Source organism: Apostichopus japonicus, chromosome 19 (genome assembly GCF_037975245.1).
Source record: "Apostichopus japonicus isolate 1M-3 chromosome 19, ASM3797524v1, whole genome shotgun sequence".
NCBI classification, from domain to species: Eukaryota; Metazoa; Echinodermata; class Holothuroidea; order Aspidochirotida; family Stichopodidae; genus Apostichopus; species Apostichopus japonicus.
The window spans coordinates 2,314,034-2,340,135 of NC_092579.1; the positions used below are offsets into that span (position 1 = coordinate 2,314,034).

Sequence of the window (26,102 nt, forward strand, 5' to 3'; positions counted from 1 at the left end):
TAAATTATTAATTGAATTGGTCAAAGAATAGATATGCAATAATACTTTAGGCCTTAATGAGATGACCTTACCGTACAAACAAGAAAACTTACCTTCGTCAAAAAATATTATGCATTGTACCTTGACATCTGATCGGCATTTTAGTGGCGAAAATCAATCGAGAATTATTTATCTCAATGCCAATACTATTGTAAAGTGGATATTAAAGGCGATCATGGACGCAAAATTGGATCGTATGCACTTCTGAGCAATTGAAAGGATCGTTAATTGTGCGTCTCCAAGACAACCACCCCCCCAACCATGAGCCTCTCCGCCCCCCCCCCCCTTCCAACCCTTCATGACAGTTCTCTCAAATCGCGAGATATACACTGTAAAACCCAACACGTCAAGACAACTTGAAAAAGTCGAGGTAACCCGCTGCCTTAACTTTTTTAAGTTCACTCTACTAACCCAGAAACTCCATAAGTAAGACTTGACGGTAGTGGTTACAACCAACTCACTGGTTTTACTTTGTTACACTTCATGTTCATCAGTTGTGGCAACAGATATCAGCAAAGTCCAACAAATTTAATCTTTATCTGTTTTTGAGAAAAAGCTGGGCAAGTTATGGTAACTAAAACATTAGAGCTGATACAGCATAGCCTTTCCTCGTTAAACTGACAAGACCAATTCAAGTTTTTCCCACTTTCCATTATCTCCAGAGTTAACTTTGAATATTTAAGTTGACGCTACTTGGTGTCACGGGTCAGCCAACTTTTACACCTTGGAAGGGTGATACCTTTTCTCTCTCTCTAAGGGAAAAGAAAACGTGTAACTCACCATTTAGATGGAAAAATGGCTCTAAACACACAACAGGAAACTGGTCTCGACAAGCGTCTGGCGTCTCGACATCAGGCAGAAACTCCTCCTAATAAAGCTCTAATCTACCTTCGCTATACTCTGACGCCCTTGCTCAGATATTATATATAACCCTTGAAAGTGATTTTGGCAACGAGGCAGCTTTCTAGCTGTTGCGAAAACTAACGCAGTCAGACCGTTGGGGAAAAGACACGTTACATGGCAAAGGTCTACGATGGACTGTACCCAACTTTTCTCTGGTGTGGCTCCATACGACAATGACACTATACCCGCACATACCTTGGTTCTTTCACTATCCTACCCCTTTTGTTACCAACGTCTTCGCGCTATACAAAGCAGGAAGCTAATTACTACCAGCCTGAAATTCAGACTACAAGACAATTACGTAACACGCCTAAAATTTCGTAACGCACCTATGCGTAGCGCTCATTCTTGCCCTACATATCTACAAACAAAAGCAAACTACGGCGGACTTGTTGGACCGCAAAACACAACAACTCCCTAACCTACGGAGGATTCAAATTTCCCTCAAAAACTTGACAAAACTCCCCCCTTAAGAAAATGTTATACCTATAACTTTTCCTTGGGAAATTTACGCGATAGCCCTACTAAGAAAATCTGCGCCGATATTGTCTCGACCTTTAATGACCCTGATATGGTATCGATAGTGCTGTAATATCAATGCCCAACGCATTATGCGCCCATTTGCGACCTTAGATTTTTGAATGCATTTGAGGGGTTTATGATCGGTCTCGATAACAAAGTTTGTGCCATAAAGATATGGTTCGAATTTCTCAACTGCCCACACAATCGCATAACATTCCCTCTCAATTACAGAGTAATTCTTCTGAGCATTGGTGAACTTTTTGCTTGCGTATGCAACTGGAAACTTTACCTCCTCACTTTCTTGGAGCAATACAGCGGCCATACCAACATCACTGGCATCAGTTCTTAATATGAATTGTTTCTCCAAGTCGGGTAGATGAAGTATCGGAGAGTCGCATAGTTTATGTTTTAGAGACCGGAATGATCGCTCTTGTGCCTCCTCCCATCGTATCTTGTTGGGTTCACCCTTTTTCAATTTATCTGTTAGGGGTATTGCTACTTCCGCATAGTTTGGAATGAACGACCGATAATATCCGGCAAGACCGAGAAAGGACCTTAATTGGGATTTAGTTTGAGGTCGGGGTGCATCCTTAATTGCTTCTAGTTTTTCTGGTCTTGGGGAAATCTTTCCTTTACAGACTATATGCCCCAAAAACTCGACCTCGCCATATCCAACACAGCATTTTGATGGTTTTGCCGTCAAATTATGCTCCCTCAGGCGCTTCAAGATCTCTTCAAGTGCAGTTAAATGATCTTCGAAAGTGGCAGTGTGAACCAAAATATCATCTATGTAATTGTCAACATTTGGGATTCCTTTCAGTAGTTTTCTCATGACACGACTGAACGTAGCTGCCGAGTTGATTAACCCAAACGGCATCGTGTTAAATTGGTATAAACCATGGTGTGTGATGAAAGCAGTCAACGGCTTTACTTCATCTTTGACTGGTATCTGCCAATACCCTTTTGATAAATCCAATTTGGTAAAGAAACAATCTTTTGCAAGTTTTGTGAAGATTTCTGAAATATCAGGGATTGGTTCAGCATCAAATATAGTTTTCGCATTCAATGCCCTATAATCGACACAGTACCTGTTTGTGCCGTCAGACTTCTTAACAATGACCAACGGACTCGCATATGGACTGTCACTGTGCTCTATTACACCAATTTCTAACATTTGGCCAAGTTCTGTTTGAATTTCATGCCTTAAGCCATGGGGTGCAGGATACGCCTTTTTTCTTACAGGTTCCTCGTCGATGAGTTTGATGTCATGCTCACCAAGGTTTGTTTTTCCTGGTAAGTCCGTGAATACATCAGGATAACTGAAAATCAACTGTTCAATTTTGTGAATTTGGCCTTCTGAAAGATTCGTATTAACATGGACATCAGTTACTTTCTCTTTCGGAGTTACAATTGGGAGACCTATCATGTCATTCTTGGAAGCAAGATTACACTCGTGATCTAGAGTTACCACATCCTCGTTAATTACTGGCGCTTCAGTCAACTCCAACAATTCTGACACATAAATTGGTGAATTTCCGACTACCTGGGAGGTTGACCTAAAGTACTTTTTCAACATGTTTATGTGGTAGGTCTTTTGCACATGTCCCATATCGATAGTGTAATCGACCTCATTCACGACCTTTGACACGACATAGGGACCTTTCCATTGCATTAATAGTTTATTTTGATCTGTTGGCAGTAAGAGCAACACTTCGTCACCCACAACAAGCTTTCTTGGTTTGGTTTTCCTATCATAGTAGGATTTGTACTTTGCCTGAGATTTTTGCAACTCTTTGCGAGCTAGTCTACACGTTTCACTCAGCCTTTGTTTGAGATCCATGACGTATTGATACGTGTTTCGGGTTTCAGTTTCTTCAGTTTCATTCGTCCACAGTTCTTTTAGGATTTGCATTGGGCCTCTTACAGTCCTACCATATAGAAGTTCGAATGGGGAGAATTTGGTCGAGCCCTGTGGTGTCTCTCTATAGGCAAATAGGAGCGGGTCAATGTACCGATCCCAATCTTTAGGGCGCTCATCACACATTTTGCGTAACATAGATTTCAAGGTGGCGTTGAATCTTTCGACCAAGCCATTGCACCTAGGATTGTACGGGGTTGTAGTTAACTGATCGATGGAGAGGAGTCTTCCTACTTCCTTCATTACGTTAGAAATGAATTGTGGACCTTGATCGGTAAGAATTTCATGCGGAAATCCGACCCTGGAGAATATATTTAGCAATTCCTCAGCTACCTTTTCGGATTCAATCGACTTCATAGGGGCAGCTTCGGGGTAGCGCGTCGCATAGTCAACTAGCACTAAGATGTAGCGATGGCCGCGTTCAGATGATGGGAATATGGGACCGACAATATCAGCTGCCACGCGCTGAAATGGCACATCAATAATTGGGGAAGAGCCTAGTGGTACCCTAGAGACTTTACCTTTTGGGGTCGTGCGCTGGCACAGGTCACATGATCTACAAAAACGCCGTACATCCGCCTGAAGCGCAGGCCAAAAAAAATTGGACAGAATCCGATCGACAGTCTTCTGTGTACCTAAATGGCCGCCAAGGAGCGATTCGTGAGCGATACTCATGACGCTTTGCCTCAATTTTGTGGGCACAACAACTTGCCGAATTGTAGCGTCGCCTGGTTTGCCTGGATTCGAAAATTCTCTGCAGAGAATACCATTTCGCATGACAAAAGTCGCAGAACTACCGCTTTTGTGCTTGACAATTTGACCTATTTTCTCACGGACCTTCGATAAGGAGGGGTCACTTTGCTGCTGCTTTTTGAGCTCATCCGCGTCCACAATGTCCGGCATAGGTTCTTTTACTTTAAGTGGTTTAAATGGCTTCTCTTTTGCTTGGCTACGCGTCTGCACCGCACCTACGATTTCTGGGGGGTCGCACTTCGAATTTTGTGGTTCCCATTTAGGATCTGGTTGCCATGGTAAACACGCACCAGGGATATTACCGATCAGTACATCACACGTGGGGTTATCCACACATGCTGCTGAGACCGTGCCAACATAGTAGGAAGAATCAATTGGGACAGATGCTACTGGAACATAGCGTACAGTTTGATCAGCAAGTACGCAAGGGACAAATTCACCTGTGAGCATATCTGGGGAGACCAATGCGCGCTTGACTACAACGCCATTACAACCAGTATCACGGAGTACTTGCACCTTCACATCGCCAATGAATCCCACAGCTACTGGCATGTTTGTTTCGACTAATTTAGAAACTGCATTTACAATAGGTATTGTGTAGCCACACTTAAGTTCCAAACGATCGTTTACTAACACGTCATCTGTTGGCCTATCCACTTTAGCAAACGAAATCATGGTGGGGGTTTCAGCTTCGCTGGGTTGTTCATCCCTCCCATCACCCTCTACTCCATCAATGTCCGGTTGGTCAACTTCATCAAGTTCACAACTCGTTCGAACAATGTCAACAAGCATCGCCATAGTTGGAACAAACGATTTGGGGGCCAGCCTACATCGTTTCCAAAAATGACCCGGTTTTCTGCAATAATAGCATACTGCCGTTTTCCTGGGCACAGACGATTGATTTCTTGGGGGTTGTTTAACTGCCTCTGTTTTAGGTCTGTAATCAACCACATTACTGAATGGATTTCTCATTCGACCCCATCCCTTATGGACATCCAAATATCCATCAGCTAGTTTAGAAGCATCGCTAAGATTTTTTGGTTTTCTTTCTTTAATGAAAATTGCCAGCTCTGTTGGGATAGCCTGATATAATTGATCCAACACCAAATGCTCTCTAAGAGTATCATATTCGTGTTTTACCTTGGAGGTATCAATCCATCTATCAAAGTATTTGCATAGTTTTGACACAAACTGGGTTGCCGTTTCATTCTTGTCTGGTTTTGAAGATCTGAATTTGATTTTGTAGCCATCAGGAGTTAGATTGTATCTACGCAACAACGCTAGCTTCAACCGATCGTAATCGTTAGCCTCGCTACTAGGAAGCGTACCGTAAGTAAACAGTGCCTTACCAGTCAAAAGCGACGAGAGATTTATCGCCCAGTCCTGCCTTTCCCATTTCTGCGCACCCGCGTACCTTTCAAAACGATCTAAATAGGCATCCAAGTCATCGCTTTCACTGAAGCATGGTAGCTTCGGTGGTTTGGCTTTTTGTGTCACCGTCCTATGAGCATCACCAGAGTTGCCACTTGTAGCATTTTCTTTCTTAAGTGATTCTAGGTCAATTTGCAATTGCAACAATTCTCTATCTTCTGATCTACGCTGCCTTTCTTCATCGCGACGAAGTTTACATTTGTCACTTTCATTCATCACGAATGTTTGCAAATCGGACCCCTCGAGTCCAAATGAAGATCCTATTTCTACAAGTTTTTGGATTTCCAGATCCCCAATTTTGGCCATGACTCCTAATGAAGGACATACACCAAATACACAAGTAATCACGATTAAACTCACGATATACAGAGAACTTGAAATAGAACCACTGGAGTTGCCAATGTCCCACGAACGAGAGACGCCGAGACGCTTGGTCCAGACCAGCCTCCTGAAAAGCAACGGAAACATGAACAATTAGTAATCTCAATACAGAATAAGATAATATGGACCCTTTCGTACACCTATTTGAACAAGTGAGAGAATTAAATTTCCCGGACAGGCCCCCATTTGTCACGGGTCAGCCAACTTTTACACCTTGGAAGGGTGATACCTTTTCTCTCTCTCTAAGGGAAAAGAAAACGTGTAACTCACCATTTAGATGGAAAAATGGCTCTAAACACACAACAGGAAACTGGTCTCGACAAGCGTCTGGCGTCTCGACATCAGGCAGAAACTCCTCCTAATAAAGCTCTAATCTACCTTCGCTATACTCTGACGCCCTTGCTCAGATATTATATATAACCCTTGAAAGTGATTTTGGCAACGAGGCAGCTTTCTAGCTGTTGCGAAAACTAACGCAGTCAGACCGTTGGGGAAAAGACACGTTACATGGCAAAGGTCTACGATGGACTGTACCCAACTTTTCTCTGGTGTGGCTCCATACGACAATGACACTATACCCGCACATACCTTGGTTCTTTCACTATCCTACCCCTTTTGTTACCAACGTCTTCGCGCTATACAAAGCAGGAAGCTAATTACTACCAGCCTGAAATTCAGACTACAAGACAATTACGTAACACGCCTAAAATTTCGTAACGCACCTATGCGTAGCGCTCATTCTTGCCCTACATATCTACAAACAAAAGCAAACTACGGCGGACTTGTTGGACCGCAAAACACAACAACTCCCTAACCTACGGAGGATTCAAATTTCCCTCAAAAACTTGACACTTGGCATATTCTAGGCAGCGGGTTACCTCAATTTAATTGAGTTATGACAACAGACAATTTTAGTAAAGAAAACTATATATTGCTATGTTAACAATACAACTTTATTTTCAACCTCTGAAGTCAGTAACAATGTACTTTAACAAGGAAATAGAAGAAATAATCAAACGCATAAAAAGTGCTTAATACTTTTATCGGTGGAAACAATGCCAAAATGTATCAATAGTGAGATACAGAAGAACATGGAGCATGGGTACATGCCTGCTGCAATCATTCATTTCCATGATTCATTTGAGATAGTAAATACCAATTTCAAGTGCATGTGTTCTTTGGTATGAAATACAGAAGTAAAATTAATATGTTATGGCTGCTGGATATAACCAATGTTGTTAAAAGCCAAGAAGAAAGAAGTAACCATTCCTCTCAGCCATTTACAATATGATTGTTTTAGCTAAAGACTTTTAATTTTGTGGCAAATAGTTTTATAGGTGAATCATAATTACATCATCATGTAAATAGGCAACGATGCTCAAAACACCAATGTTTCATTAACTAAAGGAATGCACTTAAAGTTGTCATTAGCAAAGCTATAGTGATGCGAACAATTGTTCTTGCATCTGTTTTTATGACAAACACTAGTTATGATGGATAAGAGCATTGTTCAATTGTGAAAACCAAGCATAGAACAGGAACTTCATCTTTTCAATGATATGAAAAATTTCTTTTCAGGATATTTTGATCCCTTATATTAGAAATTACCATGAAACTAGTTCCCATGAAAGCTAAGGATATGTTTGGGGAATCACATACAACCTTTCATCCTAGAAAGGGGTATATGAAATCAAGCCAGGGTTCAGCAAATAGCCCCTGTTTGGTCCTTTGTACTCAAAACTTACATTTTAATCATAAGATAAAGCAACTCTGTAAAATTCTTTTAATAATCTGAGAGGAAGCACAACAGTCTTTGCTCATGAAAACCAGCATGCAAAGTAAAGTCATAATGAAAAATGTTTGTTTTTAGATCTTTACAGCAAAACACTTTATTTTTACCCATTTGAAACACAAAATACTTTGAAAGAATTCCATTGTCAATCCTGTCTTTTGCCAGTTTTTGGATCCTTCAAACACTTATATTACTGTGATTTGAATAGTTTCATCACAACACAGATATATCTGATGCATTTTCCTTTATCAGTATATATAATATTAATACTGACTTCCTGTAAATGATTTCACAGTACATCCCTCATTGGGCTTTGTTTAGGATGAACATGTTTGTAAGTTCAAATTTTGCAAATTATTTCTGAAACATATACTATTATACCAATCACATTGATGCAAGCAAGCTGTTAGAAATTCTCCATAACTAAGCAAGTACAAAGTGTTTATTTGACAAACAATGGCTCTGAATAAAAATGAAAATGTAAACTAGAGTTTAAGCCTGATAGAATTTTTTCAGACATTTTTGGACCCTTCCAACTCACTAGAGGTGTGGGCTATTATATCATTTCTCTGCCTGAAGAAAACATCGGCATATCATAAAATTAGCTTTGTTTCGCTCTTTGATTATTACAATGATTATTATTAGTGCCTATTCACCCAATCAACAATTCTTCATAAGTTGAAATGTAAAAGCAGAGAAACAATTTCCCATGGCATCCTGTTCCATATTACAATTTGTTTCAACACATTTTCAAGATTTACCAAGAAACAAGATAATTACCAAACAAATGGAGTTTTGCAATATCTCTCTGGACACCACATGAACTATTTAAACACTTCAGATGCATGATAACTATGAATGTTTATAATGGAATGTAATGCCACAGGCATGGTTTCAAATTGTTAAGAGGGTTATTTAAGTAGCCTGACGGTTTATTTTTTGTTGATAAATTACACTAAAACAGCAATATATTAACTTCTTTAACTAAAGAATATTATTGTTTAAGCTGTCAATTAGCAAAAATATTCAGCAGTCCCTTTTTCTTGAATCTATATCCAGGACACAATTTGTACTTACGATGGATCAAATAAACCAATGGTGTTGTTAACATATACAGTAGAATGCAAAAATGAAACAAACCAAAATTAAAGTAAATTTCCTCCAAGGTGGTAATAAAAACAGTGTAAGAATTTTGACCAAAGGTGACCATATTTGAATTTCTGGTGTATTTGGGGCAAATACAGCATACAGTACCTTTATGCTACCAAAGGTAACCATATTTGAATTTCTGGCATATATGGGGCAAATACAGCATACCTTTATGCTAGTTTTGCATGTAATATTGTACACACAATGCAAAATGTAACTGTTAAATTGTCACAAGGTAATTTATAATAACAAGTATGTACTCTTATTTACTGTATTTTAAGTATTGCTAAAACAAGCATATAGATGAATGAGCTCTTGTATTATCTGATCATACCATACACTACAGAATGAGTTATATAGCCTACCCCTGTCTCAAAGTGAAACAAGTTCTGAAACTTTTGTGTGGTTGACAATATTTCCACCATTCTGTCAAGGTGTTGGTCTTGTGAAGAAAAGAAACTGCTGTCCAGAGCAAGGTTGCTTAACCTCGAAAACTCAGCCTTCAACTGAAAGAATAAAATGAGAAATGTAGAAAACAATATTTAGTTAAGTTTGCCCCATGAAGAGAAGATGGCTCCCTTTTGCCAGGTAGCAATATTATAGAAAGCAATTTCCAAGGTGAGAGTATAAATGCAACTTGTAAGTGCATTTGTCGATGGTAGTCAACTGCCAATCGGAATCCTGGGTAAGACCATATATAATATACAGTTATAATCTAATTTTACAGGTATTTAGTGCAGATATTAGTGACAAACAAAATAGTAATGGTGACTGACATCCATGGGTTAAAAAATACTAATTACTAATGCTAAAAAATGCTTAAAATGCTAATTACTGATCAGATCACCCTGCTGCACCATATTAGACCACATACTTTGTATCTCTTTTTTTCTGTATTTTACCAAAATTTTATACATAAGAAATAAAACATCTCTAACACTAATCACCCACTGTGATTACTTTTACTACTCATTATACACTGCAGCTACTATATCATGAAAAATACAAAACAAAATGTTCAATTTTAGTGAAGGAGACAGCACCCCCAATAAGTTAATGAACAATTAAGGAACTTACTTCACTGGGAAGAAATAAGGCGGGCATCTTTCTACCATTTCGTTGACGGCTGGCGCATTTAAGACCAGGTCCTGTCTACGGTATGCATAGGTCCTTATCATCATTTTTAAAATCTTGTCCATGTCCCTGTTTCTCTTTTGAACTTCTGTGCAAAAGTTTTCTCAATAAGACTCCATACTTGTTGCATCTTCTCCAATTGGAATGTCTGGTAAGTAATTTATTTCTGCTCTCTTTGGTTTTTTGTGTTTTGATGAAGACATTCCAGGGTAGGAGCGCTTCCTTGAGTTAACGTTTAGTTCCATGCAGTCCAACTTTCTCATTTTTGCTCTAAGATTACCCATCTTAAATTTGATGCTGTTAAGCATTTCATCATAGCCAGAGGAACTTCCCTTTTCAGCCAAACAAGGATAGGTCCTCATGATTGCTTTTGCTACTTCAGTGTATTCCATGTGTGTTGGATAAGCTTTGTACTCCCAAATGCGGTTAGCAATCGCATCAAGGAACTGACTTTTGTGATCTTTGCTTAAGTCAAGGTGCTTCTTTCCTTCTGACAGATACTTTCTATTACCATCTTCAAAAACCAGTTCAAGCTCTGGGCCTACTTTAGGTACCTGAAAGACCTCTGGCCAACACCCTTGTCTCAGTTTGGCTTCTACCGACTGTATGTCATCATTTGAACTAACACTCATAGTGTCATGTGAGCTTCCGAACGAACCGACAGATGACAGTGAGGGTGTACTACTCTGATAGCACTGATCTTCAGCAATTTCAGTGTATATCACTTGGACAGATGCACATGTCTCTGGTAAATCATTTGCATTAGTTAGATTCACCATCTCACCGCCAAAGTCTGGATCAGCATATTGCAAAGTTAAACTGCCTTCAAGGCTTAACTTATCTTTCAAAGTTTCCATAAGGTTTTCAACAGACTCTGGACGTTGCTCAAGGGACACCTTCTGAATGTCCTTTGGTGACAACACTACCCTCAATTTGTACATAGTATCAATTTCTGAGCAATCCTATGCATGAAAAGAGAACAATGTAAGTGAGTTAGAAGCTGGCTATATCGTTTCGTACACTCCCCTTAGAATTACAGTACTGTACCACATAGTAATATTTTAGCAGTAAGTGCAACAACCCATTCAGCTGCAGTATACCAAATGCACTGCATAAATATGCAGTATGGCAGCTGATCTACTGTACATCTACTCTTGGCTACTTGCATGAGTAGAAATTTTGCATGTAAATGTCATCCAAGTACTGCATCTTTCAACGTTTAGTAAGGCTCATGCTTTATCACAGACAACTCAACTTAGGGTAACTCCTATTGTTCTTCATGTATATCTACAGTGTTTCAACACAACCACTTTAGCTTCTCTCATAGTGTAGGAAGTTAGAGGGTAGTAATCTTTAAGATTACCTGGAGGCTGGACAAACTACTTGATCATAGTTTTCAGTCTCTGTCACTTTGTATGCTCCAATGTGGCTTTGAAAAATTTTGCTTTGAAAGATTTATGCAATTTTACTACAAGCCATCCATTGTTTTTATCAACAATAATAGTTTGTATATTTGCTAGTACAGAATGACCACTATCACTGCCAATCACAACAAACATATCTCTAAATTATACCTCATTCAAATTTGCTAATCAGTACCATGTATTAACCACATGAGCTCATGCTGATGAACCGAATGTTTTACTCCTTTGTCTCACACTGTGTAACTAACTGTTAATGGTTAGGCCTATCTGTAAAGCTCTATAGCCTAACCTAATGCACAGCCTACGTTCAACGTGAAATGGAGCTTATAAATTTTGTAGGCTAGGCTGTTGAAATAGTAACTTTTCTTATCCAATTCAATCACGCATATAATTTCATGCTGCAAGTTTTTAACTTTGACTTGGGCTAATTTTAACAACATATTTCTGATTCAGTCGAATTTTTGCGAATATCATTACTGTATTGAGCATTAATCATTCTAAATACGAACCGTAAATCATCCAAGACTTGGAAAAGCTGGCCCCTGACGTATGTTATCTACTTAGTCGATATACGCGCGCGAGCGATCACTTACCGGTAATTTTGTTGCAAATACGCACAGTCTTCTCTTTCCAGTCGTTTTCATGTAGAAATGTTTTGATACTCGACCATCACAAGTTGAAACAACGATATCTTCATACGTTGATCTACGTTTCCGCATAAAACTTACGTAAATCATGTTGTAACGCTTATTTTAACATTATTGAGTCATCCTGACTGTCATAACCCTTGTTCAGAACGCTCATCTACCGGTTGGGTTTTACAGTGTAGGTATGACACCAATCGTCCTATTCTACTGCTAGTTTCCCGTCCATCTTTCCCCCTAGTTTCCCGTCCATCTCAACCCATTGTCCCAGGGGTGCTTTGTTCCATGCGGAAGAAATGATAACATTTGCCTGAAGCAGGGGTTCCCTAACTGGGGTGCATGAACCCCCAGGAGTGAGTGAGTCCATCCCAGGGGGTTCGTGAGACGTTTCTGAAAGTCAAAACTAGAGTACTTTTTGTTGAACTAAAATCTAATATATCATATAATTTAGTAATGTACATAAGTCGACAACCTCTACAATATTACACTATGGAACTTGATCTTTTACGAAGCACTGTTATGCGTATTATAGTATAATAATGACACATGTCGTGTCTCGAAAAGTTCGTGGGGGGGGGGGGGGGGGTTCGTGGACAACTCTGACATCCACAGGGTGTTCGAGGGGGATAAAGTTAGGGAAACCCTGGCCTGAAGCGACACATGTCAAATCTGTTATCTAGCTCCCCCAGACACAAAGAAGACAGTTTTACTCACTCAGTGGTTAAATTCAGAAACACGATATTGTGTTTTTTTTTTCACTTTGTTGGTTTGCCACAAAGTTTCCTTCATAGCTTTAATCACTTTTGATATGAAAGTAAAAACTTAACAACTCATTTACACTATACACTTTTAATATGATAAAGAAAAGATACACTGGTAAATAACTTTCTGTTAAAGAATGATAGGATAGTGCATAGGCACCTTGTCAAATTTGGAGTGTTTATTTGGAGGGGCATAATTTTTGTTTGATGGGGCATTTGCATGGTTCCACCAAAAGGTTCCATCGCTGAATCCATAAATTAATTTTAAAAAGTTGGGGAGATATAATCGAAATTTCATGGGGGCATAAAGAGCAGTTTTGCTACATGGATTTACTATACTAATTCAATTCAGTTTTATGAAACACTACCTAAGAACAAAGTATTGGGGTGATCCTACACCCCCCCCCCCCTCACTCCACCCGTATTTAACCTTCAAACATGGACACCAAACCAAACTGTAGGATGCGACCAAAATTTAACGTATTGTCCATGGTCCAAACTAGCATTCAGGCATTCTAATAATCACCTCTGAGGGGATCTAGGGGATTTGCTGGGTCGTAGCTTAGTCGTCAAGGAAGCTACTTGGTGGCGGGCCTAAACGTTTGCTGACCGCTGGGCTACGGAAGCGCGTGGACGGTAAAATACTATCAACAAATTTGTCTTTTATATATAATATGAAAACATTACAACAACAGTTTAAACTGATCAAGATAATCAACAACACAATGCAGCAAGCCGAGCGACAGTTCAAAGGTCATCAGTACTTGCCCAAATGAATGCTTAAGTAGCTTTAAGTTTTCAAGTGGACATTCCTGAAGACTGTCAGCCTACTATTCCAGGCACTGAAGACGGTTAAAATTAGACAAGAAAATGTCTCTATGAGAGAACACGCCCTAATCAAGACACAAAAAAACCCATCACCTTATACTTATATGACAGACTGCGAGAAGTACAACTCCCCCCCCCCCCCCCCCCCAAATAGCCAAGACAAACCATGCTCCGTGTGAGAGATATCTCAAATTAAATGTCATGTCTGTTCACTGTCATTGTGTAAATCTGTGATGTCATAGTGCTATTGGGATCCGTAACCTTTTACTTTCTCTATGTTTATACAGTGTTGACACTGACCCTTCATAATGAATACATTCATTACCTCATGTTAAGACCTTTCGTGTCTTAGATTCAACACTTACAAAAAGCCATTTCTATTACGGAAAACAAGCATTTGTAATGTAATGGCTCGATGATGTCATATTTAGACTTGATCAAGTCGTCAACCTTGTATGTGAAGTAACATTAAATACCTGATTTCCTTTCTAAGCTGTATGGGGAAGTTGTTTTTGACAGTCACAGTTATCTCTATCACATAGCTTAATAATGATGGTTGGGTTCATCTCCTTTAAGGGTGGCAGGCTTTCTAGCACATTTTGTATGTATATATTTTAGATCCTCCTGCGAGCAGGAACTCGCGAAGAAGCCTCATTGGCTTATCAAACCCGCAAGCGCAAGCTGACCGAAGTCAGTCTCTTAGATTCATATTTAACGTCCATGATTATGAATTGTCAATTATCAACAACTGTATAACTGGACGAGGGCTACAATGATTACCTCATACTTTCTAAAATATACAAGAATTCCACAACTTAAACATAAATAACAAATGCAATCATATTAGCCATCAATGTTTTGTGATACCATTTATGCACGTTGTACCTTTAGTTTATCCTACTACGTTGACAACCAGCCTAGCCTGTTCTCGAGACTATAGAGTGAATGAAAGTCAACTCTTTAAGTTCTTCGTTACTGCTTACAGACTAGATCACATTGTATTTGCACATTATACTACCATAAGCTATGACACATAGACTACGATACAAAAAACAAGAAAATAAACATCACATAAATCATTTTGTAACCACTTTTACAGGCATATTTTTGGATACTTTTAAAAAGAAATAGAATCATTTTCAAATTGGGTACAGTGTCATCAGCCTTTTAACATATCTAACCGTACCCTCAATAAGAATCTCAATTTCATTTTGGGCTAGCAACTCTTGCCTTTGGTTTTGTTTACCATTTTACCAACTGTTGGCAGTTCTTTCTCTATTACATATAAACTGTGTAAACTGTTTCACTTCCAGCTTTGAAACCAGTGACTCTTAAATCTGTAGATTGGTAGAATGCAAATGAATGGTATGCTAATTTATATTAAATTAAATATTACAAAAGAAGGAATGTCAAATTGGACGTGTATACATTGTGATTAAATGATACGATAGTTAACAAGCAAATATTTCAAACTCCATAATGGAAGAACCATGGCGCACAGTGGCGTAACGAGGCCGGTGCGACCTCCCGTGGCCCACAGAAGTGCCAAAGACCAAAAATTATAATCACTAATCGGGTTGAAGACAAGTTTTAAAAAGAAGAGATTTGATTTACTTTCTTTTGTCTTAAATACTGTTCAGTACAATTCTTAAAGTTCTCTCCCAAAACCCACCAAAATAGGACTTAAAACAAAAGCCTTTCCGCAATAGAGAAAGCCTGAGACTGCCATACCTGTGCACATAGAGGTAACAATATAAAAACAAATTCTCACCCATGCCCAAACCATGATGGCTGGGCCTGATAGGTGATTTGGGGGCTATATATTGCTGCACCAGGACCAGGTTGCTCCATACTATCCAACTGATGGTGCAATCATATGCCAGGGGTATAACATATCTTGAATCTAATCAATACATACTGCTGTATAGGAAAACATGTTACAAAGACTTTTCTATCAGGAAATTTATTACAAAACTGAGAGAGATAATGCCGTGTTGGGCTATTGGAGAGTAACACCAAGAATGCCCTGAAGATCCTGGCAGTGTTTTCACTGAACAAATTCAAAGGTTAATCCTAAAGTGCTACTATATATTGCATAGGATTCAAAGTAATATTGAATGATGTGTTCCCAATTTTTCAAAATGGGAAACTGCCAAATTTTCTTGCCACATCCCAAAGAATGATTTTCTCCTGTATTCTGAACTTGCAAATGTGCAGGCTGTCTAACGGGAAAAAATAGTCCAAAACAAAGTGGTAAACGAAATTTAGTTCCTTGAAGCTTGGCATTACTATTCTCACTCGTCAATGTTTGGTATAGTAAAAGGGAAGCAAACAACATTTTCAACATAGTTTTAATAACATAGTTTTAATGACATGTCACTACCCAATTGTTTGACCAAGAGCAACATAGTAATGGAATGTCCACCTCATCTTCATGCAACACTGCACTGCACTATGCTGGGTCAGTTTTACACTATGAGGGGTGGAACCAGGACGTCCAGAAAGGGCAGATCCCCCTACCCCTCCCCAACCTCACCCTCCCCACACAAAAGAATTTATAGTTTTTATTTGCACAACCTTGCATGTAGACTTAATTATAACCATAATTAATAGCCTACATACCTTTGAAAATGCACCATTTCATGTCTAAAATTTTCATTTTTTTCTCTGTCAGAGCATGGAGCTATCCCAGGTTTATAGCTCCATGGTCAGAGCATTCCCTGACCCCCTACATGGAAGTTGACTTCAACAGCCTTAGGGCCACACCTATCTATACATCCTGGACCGCACTGGCTATAAGTTTTATCAAGTATCATTGCCCATGACAGAATTGTGGTGATGTGTGCATACTGTAACTGGAGTAATACATAACGTCTTACGAACAACAAACTTATATGTTATTCAAGGCAGGCACTGTGTTTACTGTTCAAGGAGATGTTATGTATATTCAAAGTTTTCCAATCTTTTGATTAAAAATGAATGAAACTTTCATTATTTGACCTTTTTAGGTTCTCTAGCTTACAACATCGGAATAATTATATCTTTTTCATCATCATTTTGATGTTTCTAAATTATTTCCAAATCTCAGGATTTAACCTCCCTTTTTCATTGATGGTTCTTTCACACTTGTTTATTATGATGGCAGCTTGACATGTACTCGCAAATGCTATCACCGATACTTTGATAGCCTCTCTTTGCGAGGGCAGGAAGAACAAGGAATAGATCAGGAAGCTCCCCTGAAGAAGCCCTCTGCTTTCGTGCATTCCTTGATGGTAATGGTGAGTTCCTTGTTCGTAACATCTGTAATAATGACATCGTTCAAGAGTTCCTTTCTCGGATACCAATCTATCACTTCCTTTTTGCATGCGACAGTTTCTTCTTCTACGACTTTCACGTCTGAGCTCTTCTTCTCTTTGTTTGGCAAGAAGACATCATCCAGTGGATCTTTCGGCGCTTTGCTTTGGTCTTCCTCGACCGTAGAAGGTTTTACAACTTCTATAGTTCTATCCTCCTCCTCCTCCGTCTGTGAATTTGTATCTGGTTTGCTTGTTGTGTCTTCCAAGATCTCGGAGACGTCTAAACCGAGATCTTTCTCCTTCTCCGGGGAACATTGTTCTACTCTGTCCTCACGGGGCACAACTTCGATTGAAGCTTTCGCTGGCGACGATATCGCTCTCTTCAACACTTTGATCTTTGGCCCTCTTTCCAGAGAGTGATCGTTGAGGACTAGCGTCTAGAAATGAATACAAGTGATCAAGTTTTGATGGTGATGGTTAAATTTGAGAAAATGAGTGAAACAAAGAGCGCTATGTACACACTAAACAGACCAGAATTGTTAAAGAGAGGGCTACTGTATGTACACACTAAACAGACCAGAATTGTTAAAGAGAGGGCTACTGTACGTACACACTAAACAGACCAGAATTGTTAAAGAGAGGGCTACTGTACGTACACACTAAACAGACCAGAATTGTTAAAGAGAGGGCTACTGTACGTACACACTAAACAGACCAGAATTGTTAAAGAGAGGGCTACTGTACGTACACACTAAACAGACCAGAATTGTTAAAGAGAGGGCTACTGTACGTACACACTAAACAGACCAGAATTGTTAAAGAGAGGGCTACTGTACGTACACACTAAACAGACCAGAATTGTTAAACAGAGGGCTACTGTACGTACACACTAAACAGACCAGAATTGTTAAACAGAGCTCTATGTACACACTTAACAGACCAGAATGTTTAACAGAGCGCTACTGTACAGTATGTTCACACTAAACAGACCAGAATGTTAAAGAGAGTGCTACTGTATGTTCACACTACACAGACCAGAAAGTTAATGCGGAATGTCTAGTCCCACACATTAGGTACTGCACTGGTGTAATACAACATGGTCGGTAGTTGGTATATATACATATCAAGCCATCCATTTATATACCATAGTGGAGTTACAGGTATATATTTAAAATTAGAGATTTAAAATTACCTTTTGTTACAGTACCAAATAATGATGATTTAAGAGATGATTCTGAGGAAAATTAATTTTTCCACCTCAATGTGATGAAAGAGTTACATGTTCTAAGCATCTTGTGAAAGATGCAAACCTACATTTGCATATAAATAGATATTGACCATTGAAATTGTTAAGGAATTTCACTGTCTTATTTTGTACACTGACATCAGAATGGTATTTTTACCTTGTTATTTTGTGCTGTAATTCTGTTGACCTTTGGTTGCCTACAGTTATTTACTTTTCCATATAGCAATGTTAAGTGAACAATATGCCAAAGACAGTTGTAATCATATTTAAGATGTATTCCAATTCTAAAGTAGGGAATTGGATGTAAATTAAGAGCAAAAAACACAAAGGAATTTGTAGGCATCTTTCTATGACATCACACCTGTTTGCCTCAAATTAACTTCAGGTGCAAAACGTATCAACTTTAATTAACTTTGTGTTCAAACATTGTATAGCGGCATTGAAGGCTCAGGAATTTGGCTCAGATTTTAAAATACTAGCATTCCTGTGTAAAACCTGCTGTACATAGTTACACTTGTATAGCAAATCGACCATTTTGCATAGTATTTTGCATAGCAATACTGGATAAATGATTCCCTCTGTCAACTCCAAACGCAGTTATCTTGAAAACTGTGCAATTATTGAATGCAAAATCCAAAAGGATGCTTAAAATAATATGTTCTGCCTTCATCAGTATAAAGTAAATTTTCACAAGGACAATCCTTTTAAAGTGTTGGAAACCTGAATGTATAGTTTGTTCTTGCCAACAGTAGATAATTAAGAAAGTTGGTAGCAACAAAACTTCTCGTATTGCTATTTTTAACCCCCTTTACTCAGTCAGGTCTGTCTGCTTGAAAAGATTTGTCCTTGTAAATTTAGTTTCTGTGCTATTGAGAACAAAAGTTATGAAAGGAAAAGGACACTAAATCCTGTAAATGGGCTAGTGTCACACACACACACACACATGTTTGTATTAAATTCAGACCGAGGACTCCATTGTATTTTCCATTGTTCAAATCCACGTACCCTAACCTTAACAATACCCCATACAATAAAATTCTTCCAAGGACGTGGTGATTCTTTAGAAATCACAACCGAGGACCTGAAATTCTTTTGTTCAAGTCCTCGGTCAGATAGCAAAACAAACGCACACACACACACACACGCATACCCTGTAAACTACACACCATCATGAATGCATTGGTAAATATGATTACCTCTGAAACCAAAAATGAGACAAGCTCTGTTATCTTCAATATCATCAATATCTGTACCAGCAATAAAATGTGTTCCCTGTTATAAACAAATACCTATTGTATAACAATAAATTAATAAGGGTTGTATACATCATAAAGTTACAGACTTTCCAATCATTTTTCTAAGCTACCTGAATGTCCAAAAAAAATGGTAAAGAAGTGTTAAATTCAGGTCTGTTTCAGTGTGTATAGATTGTTAGCTGAGTCTCATCAACAACACAAAAGTTAAAACTAGTATTTTCTTTCAAGTTTCATATCAACACACTTACTTTTCTTCGTCCCCTCTTTGGTTTGCGCCCCACACGGGCAAAACCTGTAGATTCTCTTTGAACTCTGGAAAGGCAATGGAGAGTCAACAAAGAAAATTGCCTTGAATTAAAGTAAAACATTTACAGATTATAGGACAAAACTAAACATGTCAGTGACTGCCAAGTATTAAATTAAACAGCTAAATGGTTTAAGACTCGGTGTCAAAAAGTTTTACAACTGCTGCTGCAGAATAACTTGTTCAAACAGATTCAAGAGAAGTATCGTTTCAGATTATTCTACTTCCTCCATATCTCTTTATACATATTTAAATGCACAGTCTCATCTGCTGGAAAGATAGTGTCTACAGGCCATTAGTAGCTGTGGTTCATAATAGCTGCTATCATGTGAAACTCCTGTTCACAGTATCTTAAAACCCCCATACATCTATAGACACTTCAGAAAAGAGAAATGACCTACCTGGCTTCAAAGTTACCCAATAGTCTTGTATCCAGGATGTTACCTTCTGGTTCCCATGTATTATGTCTGTTGAGAGAAACGCACATAAAAGTTGCGGTATTTGAATTCAATAGAGCTCAAGAAACAAGGCATTAAAGCGCTGAAATCTTATGACAATAAGACATGGACTGTATGTTTAACTTCAAGCATTAGCTACTGTTTGAAGTTTGCACAGCATTTCAAAGAATAGAGCAGCGGCAAATTCAGTTTTGGTCTGTAATATAGTCTAAGCATCCTGATGAAATTTGCAAATATGAATATCATTTCTTCATGCCGTTTTTCCTGACTTTACAGGTTGCACTCTTCATATTCGTCATATCTTTTCATCACAGCCTGGAGTAGATACAAAATAGTTACAAACACTGCATAACAAGTTTTATATATACAGAGATACACACACAGTACATGGAAGAGAGGTTTTGTTTTAAAAGTTGTAATTTGGGTAAGGTGTGACCATTTCATTAAAAACACCACATATGAAATATCAGGAAATAATTTATCCAGTAACACATCACAAAATGGTCAAATTGCTATGCAAGTCCAAAGATGTATACAGTAGCATTATTTAAGTATTTAAAAGTGACAAAAGTCAGAGCCTTAGTTTTAAATTGATATCTATTGAACTGTAACACATCCATGTTACACATCCATGTAACACATCCATGTTACACATCCATGTAACACATCCATGTTACACATCCATGTTATACATCCATGTAACACATCCATGTTACACATCCATGTTACACATCCATGTTACACATCCATGTTACACATCCATGTAACACATCCATGTTACACATCCATGACATCTGAATCACAATATTTCATCAATCATTTGCTTCCAAAGTAATTCAATTATTTCAAATAAGAAATATGTGTTTAATACTCACTTGTTTGACCATCCTTTCCACTTCACTAAAAATTCAACTTTTCCCTAGAAATGAAAGATCACAGATGGTAATCACCAACATTGACATATATACATACTGAAACAGGAATGTTTGGAACTTGTCTACATACATATATATACTGGTTTAAACTCAATATTAGACTTTTAATGAGGTTTTTGTTGAAAACAATGAAATATTTCCAACTGGAAGAAAAATGCTGTGTGAAGTTTGTGAACAAACCTCATACCCCCCCCGCATACCCCACCCCACCCACACATTTCCATGGTAACATGGGCTAGGAGCAAACACTTTTAGAAAGTTTATGCCCCTAAAGATTGGTCATCAGTATTACAATTCAAACTTGCATCAAGTTTGCCAAAGTAATGACTGCTATTATGATGTACTGTACAACATTACTATAAAGATAAATATTTTTAAGGAAAGTGCACTGTTCTTATCATATACATCCAAAATGCTATGCTGTGAATCGTTTGAAAACCTTACGAGTCATGATCCATATTATGGCACATATTATGGGATATTTCTTGAGCTAACCATGTAGCAACAAAAAGCATTTCTCGCAATGTGTTTTGTACAAAAGTGACATAAAATAGCATGTAAGTACTGTACAAATCATCACTATTTCAGTATGTTTTGGTCGTAACTTCTATCAGCTTAACTGAGAAATGCCTTGAGTGTTCTTTCTAAACTTTTCAGTTGTAAAAGAACTTATCTATAGGTTTCTATTTTTTTAGCTATGTAGGCAGATGCTATCAGAATTTATAAGTACTGTATGCCTACCACAATATCAGTGAGAATATACAGTAGGCCAGCTTCTACAGATATACAGTATTGCCAAGAGTTCAATCAATGTTTTTTTTTTGCCTTTTTTATCAAAATATGTAAAATTATAAACTCCTAAGCAACTATTACACTCATGGTTAACTTACTAAGCTGGGCCGTAATTCATGAGTCATAGCAAAACTTACACATAATTACAGTCTTCGTCTTCGATACGGTGACACATCCGCAAAAAGGGACAATATCTCACCACACACACGTCAAGAGAATAACTAGTTAAATCTGACCCGAGTACTGATATAAGTGACAGGATTCACAGAACCACTGGAATGCTGGAACTACTAATGAGGTCTAAAGGCAGACTATTCCAATCCCTAATTGTATTTGGAAAAAAACTATACTTATAGCAATTGGTACTGGCATACAATTGGCAGAAATGCATATCGTGCATGTTCCGACTCCTACGCAGAGGCTTTCTTAGGCAGTCAATAGGGATCTGAGCCTGACCATAGATGCCCTTAGCAAATAAGATGATTCTACTTTGTCTGCGCCTCTCTGCCAAGGGCACCAGGTTTAGGTCCCGTAACAGAGATGAGACAGAGCCAGACTATTTCACATGCATGGTGCACATGTTTATAGACCTGATCATGTACGTATATATTTTAGATCCTCCTGCAAGCAGGAACTCGCGAAGAAGCCTCATTGGCTTATCAAAGCCGAAGCTGACCGAAGTCAGTCTCTTACATTCATATTTAACGTCCATGATTATTGTCAATTGTCAACAACTCTGTAACTGGACGACATACATTAATCTTGGAGTGACTCGAACTGGGGACCTTATGATTGGAAGGCACCGGCATTAACCACTGAGCTAACACTCCAAAATCTGATCATAGTCTGTGAGCTGAGGGACTCATCAAACCATATAGGAAAGTATAATTTGCGACTGTGCATCCCATCTACAAAGTCAATTCACACTAAGTGCTCATATGAATAGTGTAAATAGTGTATTGTATAAAAGACCAACGAGCATATCCAAAGAAATGTAAACATTTTTGGCAATTGGGTCCACCCACAAAAAAAAGAGCCACGATATGGTGCATTTTGTGGAATATTTTGGATGTAAATTATTAGTATAGTTAGGTCTACAGTAAAATTGGGCTACTAACTACAAATATTCTGTGTGGAAGGTGGAATGGGGAAGGGGTTTTCACCCAAAACCGATGGATCTAGGCTTGATGCCTTGTGTGGTATTTCTGACAGTTGTCTGCATAACAATTACATCAGGCATGTTTAACATATTAGCCGAAGAACAAGTAAATAAGCACTGGTCAATGCAACACTTATGTACTGTAAGTAACATCAGGTTTTAAATAAGAGTGCCATCATTATTGAACTGGATATAAGCACCAGTGCAATGCTTATTTACACCATTTGGACGCTTAATTCACCAAACCATGTTTCATATCTTCTGCTCTGATATTCTAATACGTTTCCAATCATTGGACCTTCATTATACACGTAGTACTACTAACTGAACCTACAGTAATAGTTAAAACAAGGCTAGGGTCAGGTCTGTTGTGTTTGCTAACCTACCATTGGTACTATGGTAGGACTATAAATTGCAACCCACATCACATACTGTACATATAGTGTACTACTGCAAGTGTAACTGTTATTATGTGGCTCCAACAAAGAGCCCATACTCAGCTTCTCAAGGCAAAGGCGATAATATTTCGTGATTTCTGCGTGTGCCTGGTATGATAAACTTACGTGACGAATTCTCTTTTGCTTAATTTCTTCTGCCGCAAACACTTGTTCTCCATAAGTGCTCAAATCCATATTTTTGCTAGAAGTTGTAGCAGAGTAGCGTAACTGGTAGAAACAATCGTGTTTGTACGCTGTAAATTAAATGCACTGATGTACGTAAAGATCAATGATGTAATGTCGTACATTGTGCATGTTTTTCTACGATTGCCTGACCATTTTGGTAGACATAAAATACGCCAAACGGTACCAAAGAGAACGCTATATTTTATATGCCAAATTTACAACACCTATGTGATTTGTCACTTCCTACCCCACGTCTAGTTCGAAAATAAAAGTGGACCAGGGATCGAGACTTCGTGTTGTTATGGAAAGTGGACATACAATGGAGTGGAGGTCTGTGTCCCTTACTATCAATAACAGTTAAATATAGTGAATACTTGATGTCGGCTCTAATTTGCTAATAACTATCAATAAACCATATTAAGCAGTGGCATAGCTAATGCTTAAAGGTCTGCTGTATAGACCCCAACTATGTAGGCATTCTATCATGGAAAAGTTTCTTGAGATTGTGACGTAAACGACCTCCCATGGTCGTAATATGACCTCTTTTTACCAATTAGTCGGCAAAGCCTGCCACGTATTTTTTTCTCAGTGTATGAGGGTCTTTGCTGTATGATTATAGACATGAACATATTTCCACACAGTGTTTAAACAAAGGGTCTATATGGTGTTAAGAAGCTATGCAGGCTAATTGTGGAGCCTGAGGTCAATTTACGACCGTGGCAGGTCGATTACGTACTCACAAAACTTCCCTAGCTATAGCGTGCTATAATATTGGAGCCAATATAATGCAGGGGCCGCGTTCCAACAGTTAGAGCTGGACCATTGCTTCATCTTAACAACATGTGACACAAGGTCATAACTTTCATATACAAAAAAAAAGAAATATGTCACACGGAACCGGGGAAAGAATTTTCTCGCGCAGTTTCTGGTAACCCTTTGATTTCCTACCCTTGGTCTTTATCCTTTTTTTTTTGGGGGGGGGGGTACTTTAAAGGCATTGAAGACTCGCCCCAAACCGTGTGCCGTGCTCTCAGAAAAAGTTAACTTTCCGTTGCTTGCTTGTCGCTACAAAATGCAGACAGTAATGAAACGTGATACCTTGTCATCTTTTATCTAGACCTGAGATGTGCATCGCTGCTATGTACACTGTGTTGTGGGTATTGACCGTAGCTGTATATGTATTGACTGTACACTAGTGTCTAGTCATCGACGGTAGCAAGCTGTGTGTGTATTTTCTGGGATCGATGGTGGTGTCACAGTGTATAAACGATACAGCGATGGACATTTCAGGTCCAGCTAAAGATAACAAGGTATCACGTTTCATTATTGCCTGCATTTTGTAGCGACACGAACAAAACGTCACTTGCAAGCAACAGAAAGTTAAAGGATTGGTTCAGTTGTCATACATGATTATGTTATGTGAAAGAGGACAATAAAAGTAACACAACGTTGAAAAAAACTGTTCAAATATCTTTTTCGGTTAAAGAGATATTCAAGTATAAAGTTTTGTCAGATTGTGTAGAAACTGCTGAAATCTGACTATCTGTGATGTCACATTCCTGAAAAGTCTTTGTTTGTGTTTTTCTAAATATTTTGTGAGATTTCATGACTTTCATCCAAAAGATATGTCAGAGAGATCTCATATTTGTCAAAGGAAATATTTGAGATTAAACATCTGAAGAATTTTTGATTATATTATTTTCAAATGTGTTAAAAAATGTAAATAATTTTTAAAGAAATATATTCACACATGTTAAGGAAGTGAGGATGTGACATCACACCCTCACAATAAGTCTTTCTACACCAGTCATTTCAAAGAAATTTTGATATCTTCAAACAGTCATATCTCCTTAACAGAGCATGCTATCATGGTAGTTTCTTCACTGTTCTTTTTGTCTTTTTGTGCTCTTTCATACAAAATACACATGTCAAACACCTGAACCAATCCTTTAACTTTTTCAGATGGCCGCACGCGGTTTGGGCGAGTCTTCAAAGCCTTTACAGTTAGATAATTTTACCCATCTGACATCATTTTCCGCATTCGATGACACAAGTTTGCGCGTAGCTCAAGCCTCTAAATTTCATGTTGAATCGAAAAGAAGATCGGGCCATCTCGCGCTTAAACCGTCCAGCTCCTATCGCTATTAGAGGCCCACTCTCCCTTTTTCCATTTGGTTTACTTACCATAAGTATAAACGAAGTCGGAAATCAGATTCGAATGTATAACGTACGGTATAGACATAGTTGTTTTCAAACAAGAATGCGAATGAGTAGTTTATTTTACGTTTATTGTTATAATGGCATGCGATCGAATCATTGAAATTAGCTCAAAGTAATTTTATGCAGTATATACC

At 38.4% G+C, this 26,102-nt stretch overlaps 3 protein-coding genes across 4 annotated transcripts; all 3 read right to left on the minus strand.

Moving 5' to 3' along the window:
* Positions 1 to 1,450: 1,450 nt before the first annotated feature.
* On the minus strand, positions 1,451 to 5,872 carry LOC139959730 (uncharacterized). Its single transcript, XM_071957551.1, has one exon. It carries the CDS (start codon positions 5,870 to 5,872, stop codon positions 1,451 to 1,453), a length of 4,422 nt encoding a protein of 1,473 aa, XP_071813652.1.
* Positions 5,873 to 6,839: 967 nt separating this feature from the next.
* LOC139959935 (uncharacterized) lies at positions 6,840 to 12,272 on the minus strand. Of its 2 annotated transcripts, none has more exons than XM_071957881.1 (3): positions 12,040 to 12,272; positions 9,966 to 10,984; positions 6,840 to 9,394 (listed from the first exon to the last, which is right to left on the minus strand). In XM_071957881.1, the coding sequence occupies exons 1-2, from the start codon at positions 12,181 to 12,183 to the stop codon at positions 10,127 to 10,129; spliced, it is 1,002 nt and encodes a 333-aa protein (XP_071813982.1). In that variant the 5' UTR covers positions 12,184 to 12,272; the 3' UTR covers positions 6,840 to 9,394; positions 9,966 to 10,126. The 2 variants fall into 2 exon arrangements, 1 of the variants encoding a protein (XP_071813982.1); XR_011790261.1 differs by having other exon boundaries at positions 6,843 to 9,394; positions 11,956 to 12,272.
* Positions 12,273 to 12,811: 539 nt separating this feature from the next.
* On the minus strand, positions 12,812 to 23,845 carry LOC139959936 (uncharacterized). The gene is made up of 5 exons (XM_071957882.1): positions 23,689 to 23,845; positions 21,115 to 21,158; positions 20,183 to 20,248; positions 19,726 to 19,789; positions 12,812 to 17,412 (listed from the first exon to the last, which is right to left on the minus strand). The coding sequence occupies exons 1-5, from the start codon at positions 23,755 to 23,757 to the stop codon at positions 16,903 to 16,905; spliced, it is 753 nt and encodes a 250-aa protein (XP_071813983.1). The 5' UTR covers positions 23,758 to 23,845; the 3' UTR covers positions 12,812 to 16,902.
* Between the last annotated feature and the right edge of the window lie 2,257 nt (positions 23,846 to 26,102).

Excerpts from the sequence above, each read along its gene's own strand:
- LOC139959730 (XM_071957551.1), bottom strand. The coding sequence starts at position 5,872 with ATGGCCAAAATTGGGGATCTGGAAATCCAAAAACTTGTAGAAATAGGA.
- LOC139959935 (XM_071957881.1), bottom strand. The coding sequence starts at position 12,183 with ATGATTTACGTAAGTTTTATGCGGAAACGTAGATCAACGTATGAAGAT. Across the intron at positions 10,985-12,039 it reads TATTTGCAACAAAATTACCG|GATTGCTCAGAAATTGATAC; the intron begins GTAAGTGATCGC and ends TTTCATGCATAG.
- LOC139959936 (XM_071957882.1), bottom strand. The coding sequence starts at position 23,757 with ATGGATTTGAGCACTTATGGAGAACAAGTGTTTGCGGCAGAAGAAATT. Across the intron at positions 19,790-20,182 it reads TTGGGTAACTTTGAAGCCAG|AGTTCAAAGAGAATCTACAG; the intron begins GTAGGTCATTTC and ends TTGCCTTTCCAG. Across the intron at positions 17,413-19,725 it reads CAAAGAGGGGACGAAGAAAA|ACGCTAGTCCTCAACGATCA; the intron begins GTAAGTGTGTTG and ends ATTCATTTCTAG.